At 39.8% G+C, this 21894-nt stretch overlaps 3 protein-coding genes and 1 long non-coding RNA gene across 4 annotated transcripts in view; 2 read left to right on the top strand and 2 right to left on the bottom strand.

Moving 5' to 3' along the window:
• Positions 1-4142, top strand: part of LOC103507324 (double-strand break repair protein MRE11-like) — a 12731-nt gene extending 8589 nt beyond the window's left edge. Inside the window, exons 2-3 of the mRNA XM_026822218.1 lie at positions 1367-2169; positions 3972-4142. Of these exons, the coding sequence (XP_026678019.1) occupies positions 1367-2163 (797 nt within the window). The 3' untranslated portion in view covers positions 2164-2169; positions 3972-4142. The remainder of the gene's footprint in view (positions 1-1366; positions 2170-3971) is intronic.
• LOC103507323 (golgin subfamily B member 1-like) overlaps positions 1-19495 on the bottom strand; it is a 28448-nt gene extending 8953 nt beyond the window's left edge. The window contains exons 1-17 of the mRNA XM_026822230.1: positions 19333-19495; positions 18621-18999; positions 18179-18427; positions 17868-18100; positions 17063-17119; positions 16718-16807; positions 16531-16642; positions 15428-15554; positions 14568-14783; positions 12818-13072; positions 12111-12158; positions 9912-10122; positions 9739-9869; positions 9404-9630; positions 7808-8030; positions 6181-6444; positions 5177-5323 (exon numbers count right to left, since the gene is read on the bottom strand). Of these exons, the coding sequence (XP_026678031.1) occupies positions 5177-5323; positions 6181-6444; positions 7808-8030; positions 9404-9630; positions 9739-9869; positions 9912-10122; positions 12111-12158; positions 12818-13072; positions 14568-14783; positions 15428-15554; positions 16531-16642; positions 16718-16807; positions 17063-17119; positions 17868-18100; positions 18179-18427; positions 18621-18999; positions 19333-19471 (3108 nt within the window). The 5' untranslated portion in view covers positions 19472-19495. The remainder of the gene's footprint in view (positions 1-5176; positions 5324-6180; positions 6445-7807; positions 8031-9403; positions 9631-9738; positions 9870-9911; positions 10123-12110; positions 12159-12817; positions 13073-14567; positions 14784-15427; positions 15555-16530; positions 16643-16717; positions 16808-17062; positions 17120-17867; positions 18101-18178; positions 18428-18620; positions 19000-19332) is intronic.
• On the bottom strand, positions 195-1208 carry LOC113466635. Its single transcript, XR_003390977.1, has 2 exons — positions 1103-1208; positions 195-355 (listed from the first exon to the last, which is right to left on the bottom strand). It is a non-coding gene; the product is annotated as an uncharacterized LOC113466635 (long non-coding RNA).
• An 867-nt stretch (positions 19496-20362) lies between the features above and the next one.
• Positions 20363-21742, top strand: LOC103507310. Its single transcript, XM_008471767.3, has 2 exons — positions 20363-20522; positions 20837-21742. The coding sequence occupies exons 1-2, from the start codon at positions 20516-20518 to the stop codon at positions 21397-21399; spliced, it is 570 nt and encodes a 189-aa protein (XP_008469989.1). The 5' UTR covers positions 20363-20515; the 3' UTR covers positions 21400-21742.
• Positions 21743-21894: the final 152 nt, after the last annotated feature.

The raw sequence follows: 21894 nt of genomic DNA, 5'->3' as shown, positions 1-21894 counted from the left end.
TGAATCTTGTTTTTTTTTTTTTTTTTTTAAATTTAATTCAATAAACGTGATCTGTTTTAGTATGGCTACCTACCTCTGAGGAGGTTTCAAATGGGGGACAAACCCTAATGTGTAATCCAAGCAACTCTCCTAATCTTACTAATGTATTATTCAATCTCAAGATCACTTTTCCTTTACCACTTTATATTTACTTACCTGCAAAACTGTTGTCCCAGGATCTACCATAACTTTCTTATCGTCAATGAAAACTTCAAACTTCTCATTGTTCACCGCAGAAGTGGATAGCGTCTTGACAGGAGATAGAACTCGGACACAAGGCAAAACCTTTGTTAAAGGTTTACGCAACATGATTGATCTGGAAGGAAAGATAAAGGAGTACTGTGTAAATACCCAGATTTTTAATCTAATAAATGCTGCCAAATTCTAAGCAGCAGTCACATGAGCTAAGCCATATCATGAGAAGAAACTATTTAAATTGTAATGTTCTCAGTTTCTAATATTTAATTACTTAATCTCCTAGAAATACCTAGGCTATTACAGTGTAAACACCCAGATTTTTAATCTAATAAATGCTGCCAAATTCTAAGCAGCAGTCACATGAGCTAAGCCATATCATGAGAAGAAACTATTTAAATTGCATCTATTATCTTGAGCAAACAAACAACCAGTGCAATTAGAGATCCTCTTTAGATATTTAACCTGTAACAAGCCAAAAGTGATACTGGAAACATATTCCAGTGCCTTTTAAATGAGTTAAATCTAGTTTGCTGCCAGTAATCAAATTTCCCATACAATCCTCTCCTTATCACTGAAAAAAGTGTGTAAATTGTAACTAAGGTCCCAGTGCAATTAGAGATCCTCTTTAAATATATTGCCTGTAACAAGCCAAAAGTGATACTGGAAACATGTTCCAGTGTCTGTTAAATCTAGTTTGCTGCCAGTAATCAAATTTCCCATACAATCCTCTCCTTATCACTGAAAAAAGTGTGTAAATTGTAACTAAGGTCAAGGGATCAATCCCTGTAAGGATTGAACATGGAGTGAATTTTGTTCAGACAAAAAATACGGGACCTTATGTACCAATACTATTCTAGAACATTACCTGCTATTTAGACGGATCAGAAGAGATGGGAAATGGATATTTCTTTGAAATTAGAGCCCAGAAAGTTGACAAATCCTGCGACTTGATAACTTCGCCGTGCAGAAGAAATGTGGAATACTCATGTGTAACAAGCAAAACTATAAACTAGTACCCAGAAGTTTGGAAACTGTCCGACCATTTGTGTTGTGCAGAAGAAATGTGGAATACTTATGTGTAACAAGAAAAACTATAAACTAGTACCCAGAAGTTTGGAAACTGTCCGACCATTTGTGTTTGAGAATATGACTATTGAGCCTGATGATATTGAAGAGGTTATAGAAGAAGAGATTGCCAACACAGTGGATAGAATGATAGAAGATGCTAAGAAGCAGCTCACAGGAAATCCTAGACAACCCAAGTTACCACTGATCAGACTAAGGGTGGAAAACTGTAAGCCAGATACACTTTCCATCAACCCCATTGTGTTTGGTCAGAAATATGAAAACAAAGTGGCAAATTCGAATGAGATATTACTCATCAAAAACAGAAGGTACAGAGTGGATGCTGACAAGAGTATGAAAGGACAGATGGACCATGGAGAAGATCAAGACTATATAGACACTTGTGTAGAGGATTTACTACAATCTTACTATGATCAAGCAGGACCAGAACAACAACTACACAGCTTCCTACCAAGTGAACTCAATGAATCAGTCAAGAGATTCATCAATCAAGAAGACAGATCTGTGTTTGGAGATATCATTGACTATAAACTTGATGCCATCATGAAACACTTTGAAACAGCCAAAATTAAGGAAGAAGAAATTGACTCGGAGCTTACCAACTTTCAAACAACAATAGCAGAAAACCAAGGAGAAGAATTCAAATCCTTCTTGGTTGCAGAGAACAGAACTCAAACAACAAATAGAACATTGGGAGCTACAATGATTGACATAGATAGTGATAATGAAATGGAAACAAGCACAGTGGAAACTCCAGTCAGACCGGCTAGGGGGAGGGGCTCCAGGGGAGGTAGAGGATCTAGAGGTCCCCGGGGATCACGAGCAAGAGGCAAGAAATAAAACCCCATTACAGAAGGCGAGCGCAGTGACCACTACGCCATGGGAGCTGACTTATTACTAAAATAAAAAGAGAATTAGTCAAGTGAAGACCTATTCTCTTCTTATTTTAGGGTATACTCTATTCTAATCACTCACGTGTAAATGGGTCACATCCGAAGTTATCATATGAATCGCTTGTTGTAACTGAGACTGCATAACACTCTCCACTTTCTTCGCCATGAGCTCACGTTTCTTAGATTCCTCCTTAAGCAGATGGTTGGTTTCTTTCAGTTTGATATCCCTCTGGGTGAGTTCAGCTTTGAGTTTCTTGTTTTCCGCCTCGTACACTTCGCATTTGGCTTTGAAATCCAACATGAGCCTGAAAACAAATAGAAGTAGGTAGTTTTTTTAAGAGGTTTGACAACAGAGAGGGTTCTATTCCCGCCCGGGGCGGATTTTATCCTGATGGTATAATGTTCGTTCTCGGAACGACTGGCTTTCTCCTATCCTGTCTTCCTTCTCTCTTCGATTTCGGGACGATAAGACCATAGCAGTTACAGTTTCTTCTGTCAAACCTCTTAAATAATAATAATAAATAAACTCACTTTGTGGCCCCCGGCCTTAATAAAAAAAATTCTGGAAACGAATTTTCTTTTTACTTTCGGGAAAAATGGGAACTTAATGGTTTGTCTTACTTTTCCGAGATCTGTTTCAACTGTTTGGCCGCGTTCTCCACAATCGTCTTCTCCTTCTGCTGGAACTCCCGATGTAGGGTGAGTTCTGCCGAGTCTAGCTGAGTCTGAAACTCCTTCAACTTCTCCTTGACGTTATTGTTGAGTTGTGTCTGGTAGAATTCGCGCAGCTCCGTTTTGATCGACGCCGATTTGGCCAGGAGCGTCTGAATTTCGTCTTGGGCTTTTTGCTGAAAAAATAGTCAAATATAGTTAGAAAAATGGCGTAATAGCTGATTCCTTCGCATTTGTAAAGTCTTCTCCTTCTGCTGGAACTCCCGATGTAGAAATCATACGATCAGTAAGTGAAATCATACGAAAACCGTACGATCAGTAAGTAAAATCATACGATCAGTAAGTGAAATCATACGAAAACCGTACGATCAGTAAGTAAAATCATACGATCAGTAAGTGAAATCATACGAAAACCGTACGATCAGTAAGTAAAATCGTACGATCAATAAGTAAAATCATACGAAAACCGTACGATCAGTAAGTAAAATCATACTAAAAACGCTTGAATAACAATAACGAAACTGTTTTCGTGTATTCTTTCAAAACTGCACAAGGAATAAGAAAAAAAAAAAAAAATTGAGAAAAAACCTAGTATAGCTTCTATAACTCTAGTAGTAGAAAGTAATAAAATGGAATGAACATTGATAACAAATTTAGGAATAAGAAAAAAAAAATTGAGAAAAAACCTAGTATAGCTTCTATAACTCTAGTAGTAGAAAGTAATAAAATGGAATGAACATTGATAACAAATTAAATAATAGGGGAAAAAGCATAAAAAATAAGGTAAAAAAAAGCTTTAAAAAATAATATATTGTATTCTGATTGTTTTCATGGCTTTAAGCAACATTTACAAATGTTAGCGGTCTGATCAAGAAGCCTGTGAATATAAGATTTTTCGATTCTCTGTACTTAATGTGGTTTTATTTCTTGCCTCTTGCTCGCAGTCTGATCAAGAAGCCTGTGATTATGAGATTTTTCAATTCTCTGTAATGGGGTTTTATTTCTTGCCTCTTGCTCGTGATCCCCGGGGACCTCTAGATCCTCTACCTCCCCTGGAGCCCCTCCCCCTAGCCGGTCTGACACATTACAGAGAATCGAAAAATCTTATAATCACAGGCTTCTTGATCAGACCGCTAACATTTGTAAATGTTGCTTAAAGCCATGAAAACAATCAGAATACAATGAGTTGATGAGGCTGGTTTGTTTTGTACCTAATGTATTATTGTTGGGTTTTTTACCCATGTTCCTACCAGGGTAACAAACTATGGGTACCTACCTGAACATCTTTATGCTAATTTTATAATTGTACCTAATGTAGGTATTATTGTTGGGTTTTTTACCCATGTTCCTACCAGGGTAACAAACTATGGGTACCTACCTGAACATCTTTATGCTAATTTTATAATGCAAATTAAGGTACATACTTGTCATTTGACCTCCTTATTATTTTATTATTATTTTTTAAAGCTTTTTTTTTACCTTATTTTTTATGCTTTTTCCCCTATTATTTAATTTGTTATCAATGTTCATTCCATTTTATTACTTTCTACTACTAGAGTTATAGAAGCTATACTAGGTTTTTTCTCAATTTTTTTTTTTTTTTTCTTGCTGAGAGAAATAAGTATAAGTAGTGCTTTATTGAGACTGTCAGCTTAGAAAAAGTCGTTCCAACCAACAGTTTAATAGAACACCTCTTTATTGATATATTTTTTTATAATTAAAATAAAAAAAAAATACAAGAATCACAAATAGCTACATATTTATTTTGAGAATCAACCACAGAAAAACATAGTAATTTAAGATTTGGGGCCTTGCGCTTACAAGGCAGACGCGCTACCAACCAAGCGAACTAGGCTATCGGCGTTTTTACTGCGCTTGGAGTGCGAACTCCGGAGTCGTTCCAAGAACAGGGTCACTGTCACAATGCTCACCTCTTTCCTTACTACTTCCTCACAAGTCTGCCTGGTATCTTGCAATTCTTCCTCCAGTTTTCTACTCCTCTGCGTTTCTGTCTGCAAGTTCCTCTCCAGGGATTCGATTTTCTCCTTGGAAATCTTCAGCGTCACCTTCAATTAGAATGATTTTACTTACTGATCGTACGGTTTTCGAATGATTTCACTTACTGATCTTACGGTTTTCGTGTGATTTTACTTACCGATCGTATGGTTTTAGTATGATTTTCACTTACCGATCGTACGGTTTTCGTATACAGGGCAGGTTCATTGAAGTTACGGTTTTCATGTGATTTTACTTACCGATCGTATGGTTTTAGTATGATTTTCACTTACCGATCGTACGGTTTTCGTATACAGGGCAGGTTCATTGAAGATATCACTGGTGACAGAGGATTCTAGAAATGAGGTCATGGGTCCGGCTGAGTCCTTGACTTCTGCCTCAAGGTCACTCACAGGATTTCCTGGTGGCTTTTCTAATAACTAAAGAAAAAAAAAGTCAAGACTGTCATGAGAGGGATTGTACCTCGGAGCCGCTATGATAGAGGGAACTGTAACTGCTAAGGTCTTGTCGTCCCGAAAGCGAAGAGAAGATAGGAGAAAGTTAGCTGTTCCGAGAACGAATCTCATCTGTTTGGGAAGTCAAGACTGTCATGAGAGGGATTGTACCTCGGAGCCGCTATGATAGAGGGAACTGTAACTGCTAAGGTCTTGTCGTCCCGAAAGCGAAGAGAAGATAGGAGAAAGTTAGCTGTTCCGAGAACGAATCTCATCTGTTTGGGATAAAATCCGCCCCAAGCGGGAATTGAACCCCCGACCTAGCCTAGAATGATAGGTCTTGAAATACAGATCCGAAATTTAATTTCTATCGACATTTGAGGTCGAGTGGATTGGAACACATCACATACAACACATCACATGCCTTTCAGGCACACTCCTTTTGTCAAGGGTCTAGGTTTTTCTTGCCCTTAGGATCAATTAAAGAAACCATTTACAGATGAAAATTTGTAATGAAACAATGGGTTTCAACACTTACCATTTCGATATATTTCCTCATGTCATCTGCAGAGTTTGGAATGTCTCTCTCCACGATATTCATATGTGTACTATCCGCACTGAACATGGAGTATTGCTGATTTATATTGGAAGTCGGTATTGAATATTGTTGATTGGAGCTAGGATTTCTATCGACATTTGAGGTCGAGTGGATTGGAACACATCACATGCCTTCAGGCATACTCCTTTTGTCAAGGGTCTAGGTTTTTCTTGCCCTTAGGATCAATTAAAGAAACCATTTACTGATGAAAATTTGTAATGAAACAATGGGTTTCATCACTTACCATTTCGATATATTTCCTCATGTCATCTGCAGAGTTTGGAATGTCTCTCTCCACAATATTCATATGTGTACTATCCGCACTGAACATGGAGTATTGCTGATTTATATTGGAAGTCGGTATTGAATATTGTTGATTGGAGCTAGGGGCATATTGTTGATTGGAGCTAGGGACATATTGTTGCGTGACAGGACAATTGGTATCCGTGGTGCTGTCTATCAGACTTTGCTCACTTGGCTGTCTGGTAGCCAAGGATTCTTTACTTGTCTGAAAAGAAGAGGTAAAAACTATCAGAAAATCGAACTTGGACGACCAGCCTAGTTGAAGCGTATTCGATTATGCGACTTTTTTCTATAGTCAACATGCCTGAACCAATAAGATTCAACTTTGGACGTCCACACCATGTCCACACTTGCTCCACAAAGCGGAATCTCACAGTCGTATTGGTTTAGCCCGTTGAAGCGTATTCGATTATGCGACTTTTTTTATAGTCAACATGGCTGAACCAATAAGATTCAACTTTGGACGTCCACACCATGTCCACACTTGCTCCACAAAGCGGAATCTCACAGTCGTATTGGTTTAGCCATGTTTGACTATAAAAAAAAATCACATAACCGAATACGGCTTCAGTTCGGAGAGTAGCGCGTCTGCCTTGTAAGCGCTAGGTCGCGGGATTACCGCCCGGGGCGGATTCGATCCTTAATAGATAAGGTTCGTTCTCGGAACGGCTGGCTTTCTCCTATCCTGTCTTCCTGCTTCCTTCCCTCTTCGCTTTCGGGACGATAAGACATTCCCAATTATCGAAGGTCTAGCTTTTGGAAACTGAATACTAGTGTGCAGTTGCCGATAGGAAAATGCACTTTTTTTTTAATCTACCTAGGTAGACCCGTGATGTCATTGGAAGCTCCAGATGTCTGTCGTCACCGATGCAGGTCGCAAAGCCTCCATAAGCAAGGTTTTATTATAAAATGTTCACCTATTCTGTACCAAATACATAAGACCTTGTTTACACTGCGGGAATTGAGGGACTTTTCATTCTCATTCTTCCAGTATTAACAGGGTATATTCTAAACTTTGGAATCGGGATGCCATTTCAAGTACTAATTATTACTAAAATACATGTAAATGCAGTTTGTGTTAATATGTCACAATCTTGGTGCTCACTGCAGCATTGTAGGATTTTCCCAATATCTCAATAATCCTAAAATCCAATGTTTACCTACCATGCTGGCACCGGTCGCTATGCGCATTTATATGCCATAGCTACTCATTTTCCTCTGGTGCTCACTGCAGCATTGTAGGATTTTCCCAATATCTCAATAATCCTAAAATCCAATGTTTACCTACCATGCTGGCACCGGTCGCTATGCGCATTTATATGTCATAGCTACCCATTTTCCTCACGAGGCTGAGTGGGCCCCGCAACAACCAGTCACGGAATCAATCATTTGCATGATACAAATTTCTTGACCCCGCCGGGAATCGGACCCGGGTCTCCCGCGTGCAAGGCGAGCGCAGTGACCACTACGCCATGGGAGCTGACTTATTACTAAAATAAAAAGAGAATTAGTCAAGTGAAGACCTATTCTCTTCTTATTTTAGGGTATACTCTATTCTAATCACTCACGTGTAAATGGGTCACATCCGAAGTTATCATATGAATCGCTTGTTGTAACTGAGACTGCATAACACTCTCCACTTTCTTCGCCATGAGCTCACGTTTCTTAGATTCCTCCTTAAGCAGATGGTTGGTTTCTTTCAGTTTGATATCCCTCTGGGTGAGTTCAGCTTTGAGTTTCTTATTTTCCGCCTCGTACACCTCGCATTTGGCTTTGAAATCCAACATGAGCCTGAAAACGAATAGAAGTAGGTAGGTAGGTAGTTAGTTTTTTTTTTTTTTTTTTTTTTTTTTAAGGGGTTTGACAACAGAGGAAACTATAACTGCTATGGTCTTATCGTCCCGACATCAAAGAGAGAAGGAAGACAAGGATAGGAGAAAACCAGCCGTTCCGAGAACGAACCTTATCCCTTCAGGATAAAATCCGCCCCGGACGGTAATCGAACCCGAGGCCTAGCGCTTACAAGGCAGACACGGTACCAACTAGGCTGGCTGAAAAGTACTTTGAGTCTTGGTATCACACTAGACTTGCACGTCGGAGGTCCCGGGTTGGAAATTTTATCGGCTCTATGCTTGGAGTTCGGGGTGCACTCAACCTCGTGAGGATAATTGAGTAGCTAGCTACTTTAATCGAGTAGCGACTAAAGAGAGAGAGAGAGAGAGAGAGAGAGAGAGAGAGAGAGAGAGAGAAAGAAAATAGAAATAACATTACAATCAAAGAGGTTTTTAGTAATGCTGTGATATCCACGAAAATTGTGAAGAGCTTCAGCACAAATGGTTTAATTATGTAATGGCCTGGGCCACAAGTGAGCGTATTTGGATTAACCTCGGATTAAGCCATCTGATTGGTTGATTTCAAAAAATTTCAGCCAATCAGATTGCTTGAACAGAGTTTAAAACTTAAACCTGCCAGCCTAGTTAGCTTAGTTGGTAGTGCGTCTGTCTTGTAAGCGCTAGGCCGCGGGTTCGATTCCCGCCAGGGGCGGATTTTATCCTGATGGGATAATGTTCGTTCTCGGAACGGCTGGCTTTCTCCTATCCTGTCTTCCTTCTCTCTTGATTTTGGGACGATAAGACCATAGCAGTTACAGTTCCCTCTGTCAAACCTCTTAACAAAAAAATACATGTGTTTTTTTTTTTTATCCTGATGGGATAATGTTCGTTCTCGGAACGGCTGGCTTTCTCCTATCCTGTCTTCCTTCTCTCTTCGATTTCTCTAGCAGTCACAGTTCCCTCTGTCAAACCTCTTTAAAAAAAAACTTGATATTTGCATTCGCTTAAAAAAGTACAGTTATCATCTGTCAAACCTCTTAAAAAATAAAATAAAATAAACCTAGTTTATTTAAACTCACTTTGTGGCCCCCGGCCTTAATAAAAAAAAAAAATCTGGAAACGAATTTTCTTTTTACTTTCGGGAAAAATGGGAACTTAATGGTTTGTCTTACTTTTCCGAGATCTGTTTCAACTGTTTGGCCGCGTTCTCCACAATCGTCTTCTCCTTCTGTTTAAACTCACTTTGTGGCCCTCGGCCTTAATAAAAAAATTCTGGAAACGTATTTTCTTTTTACTTTCGGGTAAAAATGGGAACTTAATGGTTTGTCTTACTTTTCCGAGATCTGTTTCAACTGTTTGGCCGCGTTCTCCACAATCGTCTTCTCCTTCTGCTGGAACTCCCGATGTAGGGTGAGTTCTGCCGAGTCTAGCTGAGTCTGAAACTCCTTCAACTTCTCCTTGACGTTATTGTTGAGTTGTGTCTGGTAGAATTCGCGCAGCTCCGTTTTGATCGACGCCGATTTGGCCAGGAGCGTCTGAATTTCGTCTTGGGCTTTTTGCTGAAAAAATAGTCAAATATAGTTAGAAAAATGGCGTAATAGCTGATTCCTTCGCATTTGTAAAGTCTTCTCCTTCTGCTGGAACTCCCGATGTAGGGTGAGTTCTGCCGAGTCTAGCTGAGTCTGAAACTCCTTCAACTTCTCCTTGACGTTATTGTTGAGTTGTGTCTGGTAGAATTCGCGCAGCTCCGTTTTGATAGACGCCGATTTGGCCAGGAGCGTTTGGATTTCGTCTTGGGCTTTTTGCTGAAAAAATAGTCAAATATAGTTAGAAAAATGGCGTAATAGCTGATTCCTTCGCATTTGTAAAGTCTTCTCCTTCTGCTGGAACTCCCGATGTAGGGTGAGTTCTGCCGAGTCTAGCTGAGTCTGAAACTCCTTTAACTTCTCCTTAACGTTATTGTTGAGTTGTGTCTGGTAGAATTCGCGCAGCTCCGTTTTGATAGACGCCGATTTGGCCAGGAGCGTCTGAATTTCGTCTTGGGCTTTTTGCTGAAAAAATAGTCAAATATAGTTAGAAAAATGGCGTAATAAACATATTGGTGAGTGACAGGACAATTGGTATCCGTGGTGCTGTCTATCAGACTTTGCTCACTTGGCTGTCTGGTAGCCAAGGATTCTTTACTTGTCTGAAAAGAAGAGGTAAAAACTATCAGAAAATCGAACTTGGACGACCAGCCTAGTTGAAGCGTATTCGATTATGCGACTTTTTTCTATAGTCAACATGCCTGAACCAATAAGATTCAACTTTGGACGTCCACACCATGTCCACACTTGCTCCACAAAGCGGAATCTCACAGTCGTATTGGTTTAGCCATGTTTGACTATAAAAAAAAATCACATAACCGAATACGGCTTCAGTTCGGAGAGTAGCGCGTCTGCCTTGTAAGCGCTAGGTCGCGGGATTACCGCCCGGGGCGGATTCGATCCTTAATAGATAAGGTTCGTTCTCGGAACGGCTGGCTTTCTCCTATCCTGTCTTCCTGCTTCCTTCCCTCTTCGCTTTCGGGACGATAAGACATTCCCAATTATCGAAGGTCTAGCTTTTGGAAACTGAATACTAGTGTGCAGTTGCCGATAGGAAAATGCACTTTTTTTTTAATCTACCTAGGTAGACCCGTGATGTCATTGGAAGCTCCAGATGTCTGTCGTCACCGATGCAGGTCGCAAAGCCTCCATAAGCAAGGTTTTATTATAAAATGTTCACCTATTCTGTACCAAATACATAAGACCTTGTTTACACTGCGGGAATTGAGGGACTTTTCATTCTCATTCTTCCAGTATTAACAGGGTATATTCTAAACTTTGCAGGAGAAAGCCAGCCGTTCCAAGAACGAACATTATCCCACCAGGATAAAATCCGCCCCGGGCAGGAATCGAACCCGCGGCCTAGCGCCTACAAGGCAGACGCACTACCAACTAAGCTAACTAGGCTGGCCTGAAGTGAGTTTTTTTTCAAGTGGTTGAATAGAGGGAATTGTAACTGCTAAGGTGTTATCGTTCCGAAAGCGAAGAGAGAAGGAAGACAGGAAAAAGTTCGTTCTTATCTGTTTAGGAAGAAGTTTGCCCCGGGCGGGAATCGAACCCGCGACCTAACGCTAGCAAGGCTACCCTCCAAGGATCCAAGCTAACCTTGAAAGTTTTAAATTGAAGTTAAGTTTACAACCTTTTTTTTAACTTTGACCCTCGGAATAGAGAAGGTTATTCAACGAATGATTTTACTTACTGATCGTACGGTTTTCGAATGATTTCACTTACTGATCTTACGGGTTTCGTGTGATTTTACTTACCGATCTTACGGTTTTCGTGTGATTTTACTTACCGATCGTATGGTTTTCGTATGATTTTACTTACTGATCGTACGGTTTTCGTATGATTTTACTTACTGATCGTACGGTTTTCGTATGATATCGTACGGTTACGTACCTATCCCAGTATGATACAAAAGTCCTAGTGAACCGCTTGTAACTTTTTTTCCCGTCCAAGAGGTTTGATAGAGGGAACTCGTAACTGTCAGGCTTTTATAGTCCCGAAATCGGAGAGAGAAGGAAGACAGGACAGGAGAAAGCCAGCCTTATCCTTTGAGGTTAAAATCCGCCTAGGGCGGTAATCGAACCCGCGGTCTAGCGCTTACAAGGCAGACACGCTACCAACTAAGCTAACTAGGCTGGCTGTGATCTATTGAAATCCAAAGTTACCTTATTATAAATTATAAATAAATATGTTTATATTAGACATTCTAGGACTCTAGGTTATAAAGTTATGAAATAGGTAACTACAAAACTTATTACCTTTATATGATACAATGGATACACGTTCCGGTTTTGATCTTATTAACTTTGACCCTCGGAATAGAGAAGGTTATTCAAAGCGTCTCGATTACATACTTACAAACATGTAATTTAAGGAGTAAGGCATTGTGGACGTTTCTTTCAACAACTGAATGGAAACAGAAAGGAACGTCTCGATTACATACTTACAAACATGTAATTTAAGGAGTAAGGCATTGTGGACGTTTCTTTCAACAACTGAATGGAAACAGAAAGGAGGATAAGGTGAGGATTAGATCAAGGAAGTTGTGAAGTCTAGGAATACAAGCAGTGCCCTAAATCACCAAAGTATGGAAAAGTATTTACAATTATTCCATATTTCAATATGATTCGTCCAAATTCAAAATTCTCCTTTTCCATTGGCTATTACACTTGTAAGATACTTTTCCATACTTTGGTGATTTAGGGCACTGGTATCCCAATATGATACAAAAGTCCTAGTGAACCGCTTGTAACTTTTTTTCCCTCCAAGAGGTTTGATAGAGGGAACTCTAACTGTCAGGCTTTTATAGTCCCGAAATCGGAGAGAGAAGGAAGACAGGATGGGAGAAAGCCAGACTTATCCTTTCAGGTTAAAATCCGCCTAGGGCGGTAATCGAACCCGCGGTCTAGCGCTTGCAAGGCAGACACGCTACCAACTAAGCTAACTAGTGTTGTATCCATGACAACCAATTCAATACTGCGATCGATATTGTAAGATTTTTCCAGTCCAGTTTTCAATTGCATGTCGACTCAATAAAATGTTCTCTTTCACATAGCTTTTCCTGTCAAACCCGTACACTCGTTTTGTCATTTCAATACACATTTCATTCATAAAAACTAGGCTGGCTGTGATCTATTGAAATCCAAAGTTATACCTTATCAAGTTCCTCCTCCGTCAGCGTCAATTTGTCCGCCAGCATTTTCCTGTCCTTCTGGTAGTCTTCCAGTTTCTGTCTAGTCTCCCCCAGGCTGCGTTCCATCTGGACCATACTGTCCCGCATGCTCTCCAGCGCTGCCTGAGCCTCGTACTGAACAGTACTCTTGTCTGATTCGGCCTTCTCCGCTTTCTCCTTGTATCCGGCAGCGAGGTTCACTACTTGCGACACTTCCCGCTCGTAACGTTCCAGTTTCTGGGAGAAGTGAACAAAAAATCAGTAATTTCGAACCAGTAAATATCGAAACTTCACGCTCCTAAAGTTACAGTATCTAGAAAAAATAAACAATATTAGGTTTTTTCTTTTTCTTTTTTTACTATGTTTTTAACAATGTTCCTCGTCTTCGGAATCGCTTTCGAAACACTTTAAGGCACATTCGTTTAAAATTTCACACCCATCTCTACCCCGGAACGGAAAAGTAGGAGAAGTGAACAAAAAATCAGTAATTTCGAACCAGTAAATATCGAAACTTCACGCTCCTGAAGTTCCAGTATCTAGGAAAAATAAACAATATCAAGTTTTTTTTCTTTTTCTTTTTTTTATGTTTTTTCTCGTCTTCGGAATCGCTTTCGAAATACTTTAAGGCACATTCGTTTACAATTTCACACCCATCCCTACCCCGGAACGGAAAAGTTTGGTCGGAAAATTTGCGCCCCGGCCGGGATAAGAACCCAGTACCTCCGGGTAGAGAGTCTCTTAACCACTCGGTCTCAGAGGTGGGCAAATCAGTCATAGTAATAAAACAGAAAAGAAGATCGTCAATTTATTGTTCAAGGTGCTTACCCTGAGGGTAAAACTAGTGGGTAGATACCACTAAAAAAAAAAAAGCCGATCGGGCATTCGGGCCCCAAATTTAAATATGAATTGAATTCCTTTGAAGTTTGAAGGTACGTAAACATCTATCAGCCACGGAACCACGAGTTTTTTTTTTTTTTTTTAATTCGTTTTCGACATTGCATGGTTGTTCATTTCACTGTCACTGTAGCAAGACGTGCGAGCACTGTCTATTGTTTCTATTGTGGAAACTCTGTCCTCCAAGTCATTGATGTGGTTGATAATACCTATGGAATGGATTACTTGTTTAATATTCCTCTTTACACATTTACCTACTAATGGTCCCATGACATCAAAGTTCATGATTTACCGGTATTTTTTAAATTTTTTATACATTTACCTACTAATGGTCCCATGACATCAAAGTTCATGATTTACCGGTATTTTTTAAATTGATTTATCTTGGGATCCAGAAGTCGTAGAAGAAAAAGAAAAATTCCGTTGGTCCTCATTTTTCCTGCTTTATGACTTTGAAACATCACCCAAGTAAGTGCAACTGATCTATTAGTAAACTGAGAAGTGCTAAGTCCTCACTTTTCTTGCTTGATACATGTTAGTTAGTGCATCCTGGCATTTATCAGACCTTTTAATATCAGTAGGGAATTACCTTTTACAACATGAGAATTCAAGTGTCCACCATGACCACTTGGTTTGATGGTTTCTACATCTGAATCTGCCTTAGCGGAAAAAAAGTTTGGCGGAATAAGAAGCAGAATGTCTGTGTCATCTGAATCACTACCACTCATGACAAGACATTCTCCCAAAACACCTGGAAAAATGAGGAATCAATTGTAACAAAACAGGACTGTTCAAAAAATATGACTGGGTATTTATCTAGTATTCATTTAGATAGAACCTCGTTCTGTCTCTCTTGCTTCTCCGTGAGCAGCTTGTTGGTCAAATCGTGTCTCTGCTCTTCTATCTCTCTCCAATGGGCCACCAGTTTACCCCAGCCCGTCTGCAAGGTTCGTATGGCCTTGTCTTTCTCCTGGTCGACTTTGATGGCCACTGCCACCTTCTCCTGTTCTTCGAGCAGGCGAAACTGAAGCTGCTGAATCAACTGCTCACAATGCTGCGAGAAAATAGGAATTATAAAATGTGTTAAGCATAAATGTTTGTCACAAATGTCGTTCCCTGCTTAATATACTACGCTAAATTTTATGACTTGACTTGGACTCGAACCACCAACCTCCAGATCCAGAGCTTGTCACAAATGTCGTCCCCTGCTTAATATACTACGCTAAATTGTATGACTTGACTTGGACTCGAACCACCAACCTCCAGATCCAGAGTCCACCGTGCTCACCACTACACCATTGAGGTTGGTTTTTGCTGCGAGAAAATAGAATAAAATTTCAGCGAGGAAACACGGAAACACACACCAAAGAATGGACATGGTACAGGCAAGAGAATTCAATAATGTCGCAATATCGTTGAATAATATAGTAATACCAGATTAGCTAGCTTGGAGGGTAGCGAGTCTGCCTTGTAAGCGCAAGGTCGCGGATTTGATTCCCGTCCAGAGCGGATTTTATCCTGACGGGATAATGTTCGTTCTCGGAAGGGCTAGTTTTTTTCCTTTTCTCTACGATCTCGGGACGATAATACCTTAGTAGTTACAGTTCCCTCTGTCAAACCGATTTAAAAAAAATCCCCGTCCGGGAGCGGATTTTATCCTAATTTTACACTGTTATGACCACCTGGGTAAAATCTCACCTCTCTCCTGTACTTTTCTTCTTCTATTTTTCTCCTCAACAGGATCGTGTTGGAAGATTTCGAGGGACTTTCTTCTCCTTTATCTTGTCTCCACAGTTCACCTAGAGACAGCAACTTGGCAGGTATACTGAAACCAACAACAGGGTTGGGTCAAGTTCTCATTATCCTTTTATCAAAACTAAAAAGCCTGGGTACTGGGTATACGCCCTACATGGACGCTACGCCACTGCTGGGTATAGATGGACAGATGCTGGACTGGTTAGAGAGTTTTCATAGAGACCGGAAACAAATTGTCAAGATTCGTTCTATGTCAAAGGATAATAGTCATGAATTTTTTTAATCTGAGCCGATAGATGTCACCTCTGGTTGTATACAGGGGGGGCACCTATCCGGTATACTGTTCTTATGTTTCATAAATGACATCAACAATATCCTTCCACATAATGTGCGAGGTTGTCTGTTTGCAGATGATTTTAAAATAGCCATGAGAGTGGGCGGAGCTAGAGATGTGAATCGGTTGCAGGACGTTTAATTTTTTTTTTTTTTTTTTTTTTTTTTTTTTTTTTTCATTTTTTTTTTTTTTTTTTTTTATTGTATTTTTTTCCAATAAATAAATGTAAAAATGGGATTTATTCCCGTGAATATGTAAAACAAACTATGCTTAACTGCATTACTAAGAGCCTCCTCTACTATTTCTGACATATCTATATTTTTTTACTCTGGTAATGCCGCCACTGGTCGCTACTCGATTAAAGTAGCTACTCAATTGTCCTCACGAGGCTGAGTGCACCCCGAAATCCAAGTTCAGAGCCGAAAAAAAAATCGACCCCGTCGGGAATCGAACCCGGGACCTCCGGAGTGCAAGCCTAGAGTGATACCCACTCGGGCACGGAGATTGCTTCACCTAGACCTAGATTATTTCTTACCTTGGCGGCTCATGCGTCCTATCTTGCTGGGGTTGGTAGTTGGACGTACACAACTCCTGTATTCCCGCTGTCTCGACCCCGTCGGGAATCGAACCCGGGACCTCCTGCGTTCAAGCCTAGAGTGATACCCACTCGGGCACGGAGATTGCTTCACCTAGAATCTAGATTATTTCTTACCTTGGCGGCTCATGCGTCCTATCTTGCTGGGGTTGGTAGTTGGACGTACACAACTCCTGTATTCCCGCTGTCATTTCTCCAGGGGGTGACACATCACCACCACCACCGCCGCCTAGATCTAACTTTCTCTTCGCTTTCGGTTCATTGGGAGCTTCTAATGGGGTGACATGCTTCTTGCTAATCAAGCCGCCTAGATCTAACTTTCTCTTCGCTTTCGGTTCATTGGGAGCTTCTAATGGGGTGACATGCTTCTTGCTAATCAACTCTTCTTGATTGCCTGAAATCAAACAGGATGCATAGGTAAAACTATTTATTCTGTTGATAATACATACTTAAATAAATAATAATAAATCTAGCCCCCTTTTTATTTAATATTTTTCGGACATCTTGAATGATAACCAATCAACCACATTTATCAGGAATTTATTAATCAAATTAAACCAAAAATAATGGCACAATGGACCATAAATAATCAGTCCAATATTTTCTATTAACTTGAGTTCTCAGGCACATTTAAATAAACTTAATGTACCTGAACCTGATTGATGCACATTTTCATACTGGAAGTTCCTGAGACCAAAATTCAAAAATAAATAATAATAAATCTAGCCCCTTTTTTATTTAATATTTTTCGGACATCTTGAATGATAACCAATCAACCACATTTATCAGGAATTTATTAATCAAACCAAACCAAAAATAATGGCACAATGGACCATAAATAATCAGTCCAATATTTTCTATTAACTTGAATTCTCAGGCACATTTAAATAAACTTAATGTACCTGAACCTGATTGATGCACATTTTCATACTGGAAGTTCCTGAGACCAAAATTCAAACCAATAACTGACGCGTTATTACCCATTAAAATCTTACGTATTCTTGAGAGTTCATTGCAACGGTCAATACATTGATTAGACTTACATTATCATGGACACTCGTTGCTATCTTGAAAGCCCAGAAGAGGTTAGGTAGTAAAACAGCCGCGGTAGACAGTAATAGTACGTATCCTTCGGTCTTCGCGTGTTCTTCCGTCTTTTTTTCTGTGTACTATTACTGTCTACCGCGGCTGTTCTACTACCTAACCTCTTCTGGGCTTTCAAGATAGCAACGAGTGTCCATGATAAAGAGTAAGTCTAAAATCAACCCTAATAAAAGCTAGTTATTATCAAGGCTCTGGTTGTATAATTCGCGCAGCTCCGTTCGCGTAGGTCCGTTTTGATCGACGCCGATTTGGTCAGGAGAGTTTGGATTTCGTCTTGGGCTTTTTGCTGAGAGAAATAAGTATAAGTAGTGCTTTATTGAGACTGTCAGCTTAGAAAAAGTTGTTCCAACCAACTCCACAGCTGTACACTCGCTTCGCCTTCAAAACATAGTCGCCTTCCTTTTGTTTCAATTTGTCTTCAAATTCCTTCTGAGTAAGTTCCACCTGCTTCAATAGTCGCTCGATAGCGGGGAGATCCAGTTTATCAGTTGAGCCATGGTGGGTTTCTTTAGGTGGCGGAGATGTGGACAGATTGGACAAAGTGCCTTCGATTGTATTGGAAACGTCCATGTCAATACTGGTCCTGAAATGGGAATTATTTTATTGGTGACTTTGATACATTTAGAGAACAAAAAGGAAATGGGCTATGGGTTATAGCCACTGTTTGAAACTTTTTTCTACGCCACAGCTGTACACTCGCTTTGCCTTCAAAACATAGTCACCTTCCTTTTGTTTCAATTTGTCTTCAAATTCCTTCTGAGTAAGTTCCACCTGCTTCAATAGTCGCTCAATAGCGGGGAGATCCAGTTTATCAGTTGAGCCATGGTGGGTTTCTTCAGGTGGCGGAGATGTGGACAGATTGGACAAAGTGCCTTCGATTGTATTGGAAATGTCCATGTCAATACTGGTCCTGAAATGGGAATTAATTATTTCATTGGTGACTTTGATACATTTAGAGAACAAAAAGGAAATGGGCTATGGGTTATAGCCACTGTTTGAAACTTTTTTCTACTCAAAATCAAAGATTAGAACTTGATTTTTTTATTTTTTTTTCCCTGGGAGGTAAATAGGTACCTACCTACATTAAAAAAAAAAATACTCACCCCAAGTTGTCAGAATCATTGAGCTTATTGGAAGATTTGCCTAGGGCATAAAAGTGATCAATCTCATTCAGCAATTTATCTTGAGCATATTTTTTACTCCCACTTCTCTGTGGTGAAAACGACTTGGAGAGATTTTCTTGGTGGTGAATTTTCCTCATACCAGATGGATGGCTTGGTGTGGAGTGACATGTAGTATTTTGTCTGTATTTGGCGGGGGTTCTTGTCAAACTGCCAGTACCAGGAGAAGTGAGATAGTTTTTGTAGCTACTGTTGCATCGGTTGTTCATTTCACTGTCACTGTAGCAAGACGTGCGAGCACTGTCTATTGTTTCTATTGTGGAAACTCTGTCCTCCAAGTCATTGATGTGGTTGATAATACCTATGGAATGGATTACTTGTTTAATATTCCTCTTTACACATTTACCTACTAATGGTCCCATGACATCAAAGTTCATGATTTACCAGTATTTTTTAAATTGATTTATCTTGGGATCCAGAAGTCGTAGAAGAAAAAGAAAAATTCCGTTGGTCCTCATTTTTCCTGCTTTATGACTTTGAAACATCACCCAAGTAAGTGCAACTGATCTATTAGTAAACTGAGAAGTGCTAAGTCCTCACTTTTCTTGCTTGATACATACCCTAAATGTGTTCTTCAGATGTTATTTAGTGAATCCTGGCATTTATCAGACTGCTAATATCAGTAGGGAATTACCTTTTACAACATGAGAATTCAAGTGTCCACCACTACCACTTGGTTTGATGGTTTCTACATCTGAATCTGCCTTAGCGGAAAAAAAGTTTGGCGGAATAAGAAGCAGAATGTCTGTGTCATCTGAATCACTACCACTCATGACAAGACATTCTCCCAAAACACCTGGAAAAATGAGGAATCAATTGTAAAAAAACAGGACTGGCAAGTCAGACCAACACCATGGACACTCCCGTTAACGCTACTACCAATCCCACGGAATTCAAGACCAGGGTCAATAGGACGCATAAAAGCAACGTCCGAAGGCGCCGCGTCCTGTCCCGGGTGAGTGTCTCCTCTCTTATTTTTTATCACTCATAACCCTTTTCCCCCTATATTTCCTTGGCCGCGCTCGACCCGTGTGCCCCTCGAGGAAAGTCTCAGCCCCTTGGCCTGCTGCCTAGTGTACTTATTAATATTCCATACTAATCCGTTCTCTCCCCTTAGCATCACGCTCATTATCCCAATAGGGCAGAACCCACTCGCGTTCGCGAGGGCTGCCTTATTACATATTTTATTATTTTATTACGCACCCGCGAGCGCCCCGTGTTGCGCTATCGCGCGGTCACGCTTCATACACTGTTGGTAACCCGTTAGTAATTACAACACGCTCTTAAGCGTTATATCGTCGGCCGTCGGAAGACGTCGAGTTTGGACTTGTCAAGTGTGACATGGTCCCGCACAAAACATAGTAGGATTGACCCCCTAGCGGCAGTCCCTATGTGTGGAATTCTAATCCACAACTAACAGTTACTCTTCAGGGTGTATGCAATTATCCTTATTTCAAAACTCCTCCTGCACCTTCCCGACTCGTACGTCGAGGTAGCAGTCCGACGGAGGCCAGTCTCGAATTGGGACGGGTCGTGCGTAGGTAAACCGTTTCCCTCTGCAACCGATAAGCCCATCCTCATGGCACTTGCTCGGGGAATCCCTACGCGCGCACCCGCACTCAATCTTAATAAAGAGGACCTTTTGTTTATTTTACATTATTTGTGGTTAATCTAATATAAATTTGAAAAACACCTTCGTTCTCTATTACCTGACATCTATCTCTTTCAAAAACGTAGCCACCCAGTTAGAACGTTCAGGAGTCCAGAGAATTTCTTCAAAATCTCCACTCTGCTGATTTGATTCTGATCAATTGATAATGGCAAGTAAGTCTTTTGGATTTTAAAAACCCTCTGAAGTCTCCAAAGCCCTGATCAAGCTCAAAATGTACTGAGAAAATGTCCATTAAGTGCTACATAAGTTTGCCATTTCATGAAAATTGGACATCCTGTTTTGGGGTTTAATCACACAAAGCTTTCCCAAAAAGGTCGATCTAAACAAATTAAAAAAAAAATCTAGAACTTGAACACTATTTTGATCAATTGTGCCCACATGTGATAACTATAGGTAAGTTTGATATTTATCGTATGAAAATTCCCTACTATAATTACCTAACCATTTTGATTTCCTCTCATTCCAGCACCAAAACAGAAGACCCCACAGAATCCTTGCTCATTGGAAAATATCTGCTTAAATAATATAATCATAGATCTCATCAAACAAAATGATAAATATGTGAAAAGTAAAGTAGATGAACAATTTACAGCCAACAGACATAAAAGAAAGAGGTCCAACAGTAGCCGCAACCATTTCACCAAAATAGTTTCTGCCTGGAAACAGGAGATGCATTCAAAATTGCAGAGTGATATTGAGAACATAGATCTGCCTATGTTCTTGTCAAATTCCTTATCAAATAGGTGCAATACCATGATGGAACATTTGTTTAAATGGATTTACAACACATGGTATGACTTTCCTATAGTCATTGATATCAATTTGTACATATTTCACTTCAGTCATGTCTTCTGGAGAAGCAATGGCACTATTCATGATAGGAAAACTTACGTTAGTCATCTGTGTTACATTCTAGAAAATCAGGCAGATGTTATTAATTGTATTAAACAGAGGTACTCAAGAACCTATGATTCCATCTTAAAGCTGATTATATTACATTTTGAAATAAGGATACATGAAAGGTTCTAAAGAGTACCTATCATAACTAGTGTGAAATTTTATATTCTTGACTCAAACATTCCAGAATATTGAGTTCTTTAGATTTGTGTGTGAATTTCATAATTTAAAAAGTAAAAAGAAAAGGGGGTGCAAATTAATTATTTACATAATATTATACAAATTTATTATGTACAAAATGTATAAATATTACATGTTGAAAACTATTTTACTTTTAGGAAGGAAAAAATTTGAGGATAAGATGATTTTGGTCCAAAAAAAAGAGAGAGAGTAGAAAATCACTTCCATTAGTTTTAAGTTATCTGAGATGTATAACACTTTGAGTGCCAAGCCATATTTTGAAGAATTTACCCAGGGGCCCAACGGCGCACTTATTTGTGCGACATGCACTTTTTGTAAAATCTCATCGCACGTATGTGTGCGACGATACACTTTTTTTAAAATCGGTACTAATTTTAGACTGATTCCCTATTTTTATTGCATGTCGCACACATGTGTGCGACATTT

The sequence above is a fragment of the Diaphorina citri genome, unplaced genomic scaffold (genome assembly GCF_000475195.1).
Source record: "Diaphorina citri unplaced genomic scaffold, Diaci psyllid genome assembly version 1.1 scaffold305, whole genome shotgun sequence".
NCBI lineage: Eukaryota > Metazoa > Arthropoda > Insecta > Hemiptera > Psyllidae > Diaphorina > Diaphorina citri.
Note: the sequence above shows the minus strand (reverse complement) of the source record. Positions and strands in the feature narration are given on the sequence as shown.